The 8,868-nt window shown below is 36.4% G+C and overlaps 1 protein-coding gene across 1 annotated transcript; it reads right to left on the bottom strand.

The window, feature by feature from the left end:
* Positions 1-1,603: 1,603 nt before the first annotated feature.
* On the bottom strand, positions 1,604-8,867 carry c14h1orf131 (chromosome 14 C1orf131 homolog). Its single transcript, XM_041804994.1, has 8 exons — positions 8,641-8,867; positions 7,126-7,305; positions 6,860-6,951; positions 6,381-6,440; positions 6,054-6,149; positions 4,544-4,630; positions 4,353-4,393; positions 1,604-2,174 (listed from the first exon to the last, which is right to left on the bottom strand). Exons 1-8 carry the CDS (start codon positions 8,717-8,719, stop codon positions 2,048-2,050), a joined length of 762 nt encoding a protein of 253 aa, XP_041660928.1. The 5' UTR covers positions 8,720-8,867; the 3' UTR covers positions 1,604-2,047.
* Between the last annotated feature and the right edge of the window lies 1 nt (position 8,868).

The raw sequence follows: 8,868 nt of genomic DNA, 5'->3' as shown, positions 1-8,868 counted from the left end.
CGTTCTCATAGGTCATTTATACCGAAGCTTTAAGTGGACATGCATCCTTACATTTTATATTCTGCCATTTTCCCCTGATAGCGAATACATTTCTGCTGATTCCTAAAATTCTTGACTTATTCCTTTTGTAAAACAAAACTATTTTTATGATGTTAACTTTGAAGGATTTATTTATTTTTATTATAAAATCATAAATCTGTGAGAAACCAAACTTGGAATTTTCTAGTTTAAAAAGTTGTAAATTTATGAGAAAAAATCCCCATCTTTGAGTTTAGGAAAGTTGTAAATGAACAGGACAATAATTGAAACTATTGAGTTTAAAAAGCCATACATTCAAGAAAAAAAATGTACAAGAAAAAGGTCAATGTCATTGAGATTATATTTTATATTTACAATAAGTACAATCTTTGAGTTCAAGAAGTTGTAAAAGTACAGAAAAACATTCTATTAAGATAGAAATTCAGAAAGGAAAACTCTAAATCTTGAGTCTTAAAAGTCATAAATTTACAAGAAAAACTAAATCCTTAAATTTGAAAAGGTGTAAATGTACAAGAAAAAATGAAAATTTATGGTTTGGAAAGTTGGAAATTTACAAGACAAAACCTCAAAATCTTTAAGTTAGAAAAGGTGTAAATGTAGAAGAAAAAATTGAAATTTTATAGTTAGAAAAGTCAGAAATGTGCAAGACAAAACTCAGTCTTTTAGTTGAAATTAAGTAAATAAATTTACAGGAAAAAAACATGGTCTTTGAGTTAAAGTAGTTCTAAGTGTACAAGATGAAATTAAAAATTTTCATGTTTAAAAAGTCATAAATTCATGAGAAAAAACTCAAAAACTTTTGAGTTTGAAAGGCTGAAAATGTACAAGAATTTTATCAAGTTTAAAATTTTGGAAGTTTACAGAGAAAAAAATCTTTTAATTTTAAATTGTTTTACATTTAAGACTATAGTGATGTGAATGCATGACTTAATGAATTTAAAATTTTTGAGTTTGTACGGTCAAAAGTCAAAACTTTAGGAATTCAAAATTTTCTTTTAATTTCACAATTTTTTAAACTTAAAACATTCTGAGTCTGGTTTCTCATAAATTGTGATTTGATACACTTAGTTTTCCTTTTTTCCACTGAAAATTATGGATGCTTTAAAATTATTGTGTTAAAGAGACCCAAATGCGCCCTTGTAAGTTTTTCTTACATAGTAAGGCGATTTCAGTTTTTGTCTTGAAATCTTATTTTCACTGGAAAACAGGCATTTATCAAATGATAGCATAAAAAAGGTCAGGATCTTAAGATCTTAAGAACCGAACAGAAACTCTCTCAACATCAAGGGAAGATTGATGTAAATAAAGTGTATGGATGTATGTCCACTTTGGGCTTCTGTACATTTAGATTAAATGTATGTGTTTCACCATTAAAACTTCTACAGAGACTTTCTTGTGCGTGTATTTTTTTTATCCCCTGCCATCTGTCCTGTTATGACCCCTGCCCCCTTCTTGCTGATGTAAATGTAACTGTTTTGTACGACTACATGGTTTGTATATGAAAAATGCATTGTAACAGCATAATTTTCAAACCTTTACAGTGTAAACACGAGAAAGGCAGATGTCTTTTTTGGTTCTTTTGTCATTTATAAAAACAAATAAATTAACTGTGATGGAATAATGATTTGTGTCCAGTTTGGTGCCTTTACATTCTTCCAGTGGATGCATTCGGGGTTTATTCCAGGGATCAATATATTGGATTCATGACTCAACAGTTTGTCAAAGGTTAACAGTCCCATATTTCACGGCAGGCTTGTGACAGGTCCTCTGGAAATCTGTCAGTCTTAGTGACTCAGAGCTAAAGTTGTTAGTCCTGCAGAAAGCTGAGTCTTTGAAACCCATTCTTCTTTGCTTATTTCTGCCTGCGATAGAGGATTCAAGCCTTCACTTTCAGACTTATCACTTGACAGTTACAGCAACCTGGATGTTTTCTTCTTCGAACTAGACGACTACTAGGTTTTCTGGCTTTCAATTCCTCTCAGGTACAGCAACACTGGCACACCTATTTTCACCTCTTGTTGCCTTTGATTTTCTGGATCTCCTTGGAGCTCAGGATCAGCATGCCGTTCTTGAAGCGGCCCACCTGACCCGATGGTGCCGTCCCTGAACCAGAGGACACCTTTTTGTTCTTCTCCCTGGAGTAAAAGAGCCACAGAAAAGCACAGATTTTAACCACTGAGATGCAACGACACAAGCTTCATGAATGTTTGTTTATGGAGCTTTTCAATGCTGAATACTAGGGGTGGGACATTAGCCGTTTTCACAAACTGAAAAATTCTAGAAAATTTCAAGAAAAATGTTCCCGAAATCCTCCCTCCTAAGTTTGTTGTTCACATGTGTAACTCACTGTGGAAGACCATCTCTGTTTGGTAGGAAATGGATTCATGTGCAATACTTTAATATGGTTAAAAACACTGATGGGGAGTCCATGGACATCAACTATGTGCATATACATGCATCAGCCATTAACTTTAAGAAAAACATTCAGACATGCATGGAGCTGTCCCACCAGTCTAATCTGAAAGAGGAGGAAAAGGAAGCTGATCATTCCCATTAAAACTGATGAAAAATGTGATCTTATTTTTAAGAAATTGAGCTCTACTCGGCATAAACTCACCATAAAACTGAACAGTATGAGCAGAACTTTGCATAGTACAACATTTGAAGTAGATATTTTTGCTACTGATTTTGTTTTTTGTTTTTTTTTTAAACATTTTTACTTTTTAAGATCATGTTCAATCAAAACTGATGCCACACAGTTTGTTCAACCCTCCATCATCATTTAAATTCTTGTTTTTGATAAGTATGGTAGAACCACTGAATCGGCCTGTGTTGTAATCTAACACCGCTGTCACTGCAGCCTCCTCTTCTATTCCCCTCACTGTGAGACAAATATTTAATTCTCCTCTTCCCTGCCATCCTTTACTTTGGATGACTGTTGTTCTTTTTTCAAAATGAACCACATCTTGCACTGCTTATGATCTTTTTTCTGCTCTTCTCCTGAATTACACTAAAAACTCTGCAGTAGAAACTTCTCCAGCATTCAGTAAAAACAGGGACAATGACCATCTGCTGGAGGACCCTCAGACGTGCAGCAAGAGAGAGGCAGACATGCACAAGCAGAGCAGATTAACCCTAACCAGGACTATTTAGGACTACTGATCAGAATTCTGATGGACATACACCAATCCTCTCCTTCAGGATGAAATTCCAGCCTGAATGGTATCATATCAGAATCTCTGCATTAACATGTTAATGTGACACATTTTTATTCTGATGATCATGCTTTGTTTTGATCTGATTTTTTTTAGGTGCAATCATATTAACAAAAGAGCAGAGAGGGAGTGTTTTCATTCTTGCAGAGATCACTCTGCTTGAATGTTAAACAGCTATTCTGCTTGCTGGTGCTGAATTTTCCTGAATATTTCCTGCTGCATTCACACACCTGATCAGCTTCTTTCAGGCAGAAAATAACACACACAGATGCTAGAATAAACCTGGCTGAAAAATGTGTATTCAGCTCACAGAAAAATTATAAAAATTTTCTGGAATTTATGCAAATGTGAAAAGGTGATGAATAAACACCTGTTATTACCAGGGATGTAACAATACCTCACTAAAATTAAAAATCCATAAAAATAGGAATCTAAATTTGATACAAAAAAATAAATAAATAAATCATATTGTAAAAATAAAATGGTATCATGAGTTATATTGTTACATCCCTATGTCTGTCTTTATTACTATTACATTTGATAAGTTACTGCTACTGAGGGGTAAATCTGTGCTGGGGAACAACTATGATTAGGGATGCACGATATTATCAGTCTGATATCGGCCGATAACAAAATTTCTGCTGATATTTACATCGGATATTTTTCCTGTGTATTTCAGCATGTATCAACCGTAAGTTTTGTCCATATGTACTAATAAATTAGTGGAGTTTTAGGCTCAGGTGAGGTCTTTTTCTTTATTCATCCTTATTCTTAAACTTTAAAGAGTTTTTAAGGACTAAAGTTTGTTTTCTTGGTCATCTTCAAAAGTTAAAGTGTGTCCAAAGGGACTGAAATTTCTTGTCTGAAAAGCGTATTAAAATATCCGTATTGGCTAAAATGAATCTGTAAATATCGGCATCCCTATCTAGGATTGGTACAATATTTTGATGATAGACTTAGGAACACTTACAGACAGAAAATAGCGGACGACGTGTTTGTTTCAGTCTATGTCTGATTAAAAAAAAAAACAACATACTACCATGTGTTAACTATTAGTGGAATCGTAGAGGTTATCATCAGAAATATGTTTTTACTCACCTTTGATTGCTCTGTTTCTTTTTCTTCTTTTTCTTCAAATCCTAAACAGTAATAAAAATAATGAGACATGAACAAGTCTATATAGAGGTTTTATAAGAGTTCAGAAATCACAAACCTTTTAACATTTACTTTAAAAAATGATATTTTGTTGTTTGAATAGAGCACAGACTGAGTGAATGAGCAGCTCTTACTGGGTGAACTTCCTCCTTCTCTTTCTGCTTCTTCTCTTTAATCTGCTGCTGCAGCGCCTTGTAGTTGACATATTCCTTCTTAGGAGGCTGTTAAAGAAACAGATCAAGGTGTGACTATTGCCTCAGCTGCAGGTAAAATGTCTTCAGCAAAACCCGAAATGCCCCAGTTGATACAATTATAATCAGCCAATTTTCATTACACATGTGTGACCGGTACATCAGAATGAATATTTGCTAATGCCATCAATCACCATAACTGATCATATGTTAATATCCTGGTCTGCAGCTGGGAGTAGCACCGTATGTGTGTGCAGTGTAGTTTAATCACACAGGTTAATTTAACCTTCAGACAGTAAGTATTAAGCACATCAGCACTGTTAATCTAATTAAACTGAAAACAGGCTTGAAACACTGATGTTTTATCTGCTGCTGTGGGTCAGTCATCCTCTTCTGCTAAAAGTAGCTGTGGTAGAATCCCCCAAACTTTGTAGAGAGACCAGTTAGTGAGAAATAATAATGCAATGTTGAAATACAGTGGATGTTTTACCCTTTTTTAATTTTATAAACCAGTTAAAGTCAATATAAGTTGGCCTTTTTGACAAAAAAAACCCTCTTTATTGTCAAAGTGAAAACAGATTTCTACAAAGTAATGTCGATTAAATAGAAATGTTTAATGTAAAATAAGTGACTGAAAAAGTGAGTAAATATTCCCTTTAAAGTGACTGACCTAATTCAACAGAGGTTCAGTCAATTGGTGCAACTAGTCCCACTAATTAATCAGTGTTCCTGACTACCATTACACCATGAAAAACAAAAGAACACTCCAAGTGGTTGCCCGGTTCTTTACCAGTCAAAGCTTTATGGAAGGGTGGCAAAGAGATATACACCGTTGAAGAAAACCCATTAAATCTGGACAAAAGTTCACCAAAAAGCATGAGGGAGACTCCACAGTCAAGTGGAGGAAAGTTCTTTGGTCTGATGAGACCAAAACAATGCTTTTTGGCCATCAGACAAGACAAATGTTTGGCGGACACCAAAGTCTGCACATCACCACAAACACACCGTCACCACCAAACATGGTGGTGGCAGCATCATGATGTGGGGATGCTTCTAAGCAGGCCAGGGCAAGGCAATGACCCAAAACATACAGTGAAAGCTACACAGAAATGGTTTAAAGACAACAAGGTGAATGTTCTGGAGTGGCCAAGTCAAAGCCAAAACCTCAATCAAATAGTCTGTTATTCCTGCTGCATTGCTCCCTTATTGTACTGCTCTTTTGAACAAAGTAAAAGCTTGTCGTTGACTTACTAAGGATGACAATCATGCTCTTTATATCAGGCTACACTGCCACCTGTAGGAGATCACCATACACTACAAAGCTAGGGAGACTGACCTCCTAAACCAGCTGCTTTAGCAAAAATATAAGATATGATCAGTATCAGCAGCACAAAAACATGATTGGGGCATCTGTTAGTGCTTTAGATATTTCATGTACATCAGCTGTCCTTACTCTAGCTCCCAGCATGATGGCTCTGTCCTGTTCAAACACACGCTGCTGCTCTTTTTTATAGCCTGTGATTCCAAACCGATGGACCTCCAGACGAGCCTGATGTGAACATGCAGAAGAACAGAGTAAGATAAAATACTTCACAAAGATTAAGTGGGCTAGGTATTAAAGTTTTTTTGTTTCAGGCTGTAATAATGTACAGCCACATACAAAAAAAATCAGAAAATTCTTACATTTGTAAAGGAAGCAACACAACGCTTTCACACTGAAAATGTAAAAGCAGCCCTAAAATACACACAGTCATTGTAAACCAAGAAAAAAAACTGTCACCTTTTCCAAACTGAGTTCTTCTGGCTGGCTGCTTTCCTTCTTCTCCGTCATCAGAGGGGCCTTGAAGTGAGGACAGCACAGGCCCAGAGGCAACACAGACAAGAGGAGAGACAAAGTGAAGCAAATGGATGTTGACAAGAAGAGCATAAACAGAGGAGGACTCGGGGTCACACGGTCCCACTGAAGTGGTGAGGTTTCCAATTTTGGCCAACAGGAAACGAAGTGCAAAGCTAAACTACATGCACAAAAATAGATTTAAATGCACTCGACCTATGTTTTTCTTTTTCTAACTTATGTAATTTCCACGATAAATCCTAGAAAGCAGCTTTTATGATCTAACTTTGCTTGTGGTGCATTTAAATTTGCCACAGAAAAGAGATAAGTCCATATTACCAGCTCCATTAGCTTTCATATCATTCCAAAAGGACTGTGTTTTTTTAAGAACACATACAAAGTAAGGTAAAGCTGCTTAGACTTACAGGTTTTTTCTCTGGGACTGGGGTCTGCTTGGTTCTCTGTTTCTTTCTAGGATCCTGAAATGTCACCACCTCCACCTGGGGCACGATTTGACCTGAGAAAGAAATAATGCATTAAAACTTTGCAAAGAGGAGAAATGGGTGAGTAGGGGAGTGTTTAAAAGCATACAGTCACGACAGCCATGCATGTGTATAGAGCTTGAGAAAGGTCATAAGAAAAGGGTCAGTGTAGCCTTTTAAACATGACTTAATTCCCATTATCAACCCACCTGTTTGTTCAGTTTGTTGCTGATTTTCAGCATTGACATGATCTGTTCTGTTGTCCTCAGCATCACTGCAAGCATCCTGGACGGCTTGGAAATCCTCCTCCTCCTCCTCCTCCTCTAGCTCACGTTTTCGTTTTTTCTTCTTTAGGGACGTTTTGTTCTTTTTTGATGATGCTCTATTACCTGCATGACAAAACAAGCAAGAATTCACATTTCTTTTTAATATTTCGAATATTGCAATACAGAGCTTTAACTGAGACATGGACTGAAATGATGAAAAAATTAAGTGTCTGTTGTGAACCAGAAACGAATCAAATTCTTGTGCTTTGAGAATATTTATCAAGTTCAAGAAGCAGTTTTACAGGCTTACAATAGAGTTTTTCACGTCACCAGTAAGTATTGGGTTTGTATGTGAAACTTTTTCTGCCTGTGTCCTTGAAGTTGCTTCATATTGTCATAATCTGTGAAAATAATGTGTGTTTTCTTGTATAGGTATACTCAATGATGTGGGTGCTGAATTACTTACTTACTTGAGTATGTTAGAGTTCTTTATAAGTATAATCATAAGTTATAAGTTATAATCATGTGAAAGGATTTGCCTGAACAACAAAGATTTGCAAATTAACTAGCGATAAGTGAGAATTAAAATTAAAAGGGTGTTGGGGTGGACCCTGTACAACAGGGTGGGAAATTAGCACCACCGGACAAATTGCAGTTACAATTTGACTAAATGAGGTAAATTAGTAGTGTCTGATGTTTCGTTAGCATGTCAACTTTGTAATTTGAAAGTTAAAAATAAGCCATATTGATTAAAATGCTTCTAGTGTTTAGTAACCTTATGGGGAGCCAGTTTATTCCAAGATAGTCACGGTGTATCGTTCAGTAAAACAAGCTGAAGGTCTACATTTCAACCGTGCAAATACCACAATTATTAATATATGGGCAAAACTTTGTTTAAATAGATAAAAAAAATCTAGCAGCTCTGTGAAATAACGAACAAGAAATTAGAAAAACGAGTTTGACACACTGCCGGTGTTTCGGTTTAACAAGTGACCGTGTTAAACTGGTGACTTTCAGCCAGGTGTGCATATGGTTGTCGCAGTTCCACTAGACCTTAAAGTCTCTTTTAACAACACCCCTGTGTTTGTATATATTTTTATTATTATGTCAAACTATCCTCAACAGATATGAATTTCGTGTAAACCAGAGGTAATCTCGGAGGTTTGCAGTTGTCAACAGTTGCTGTAACTACGACAGCGACAGACGTATTCGACTGCAAGTCACAAGTTAACACGGCCCCTTCTTACACCGTTACACCATCAACGTTAAGTTACAGCTAGCTACAGTTGACATTTTTAGTTTTGACTATTCGTCTGTTTGATTTTGCGTCGAGTCACAAGAGACAGTACGTATGTAGCTGTTGACCTGTGCCAGCATCTCCATGAAATACGACATCTGAGGGAGGGAAGAGTCCTCAGTCTCGTTGAGCTAGTTAGCATACTAGCTAACAGCACTTACCAAAGTCATAAAGTTTATCCAGAACGTGTTCAAGAAACGCGCAGTCTTCGTCCTTTTCCCCGTTTATTTTCGTGTTCATTTTGAGTTAATAGCAGCAGCAAGTTTATGTCTTGTATTTCCCCTCTGCAGGCTGTAGCCAACAACCGCCGCGGTGTCTGGTCTGAATGGATAACAACAAACCGTAACAACACGTGGGACACAAGGCTTGGTCCTTTCCGGCTGCCGTAC

The sequence above is a fragment of the Cheilinus undulatus genome, linkage group 14 (genome assembly GCF_018320785.1).
Source record: "Cheilinus undulatus linkage group 14, ASM1832078v1, whole genome shotgun sequence".
NCBI classification, from domain to species: Eukaryota; Metazoa; Chordata; class Actinopteri; order Labriformes; family Labridae; genus Cheilinus; species Cheilinus undulatus.
This window is presented reverse-complemented; position numbering and strand designations above follow the sequence as displayed.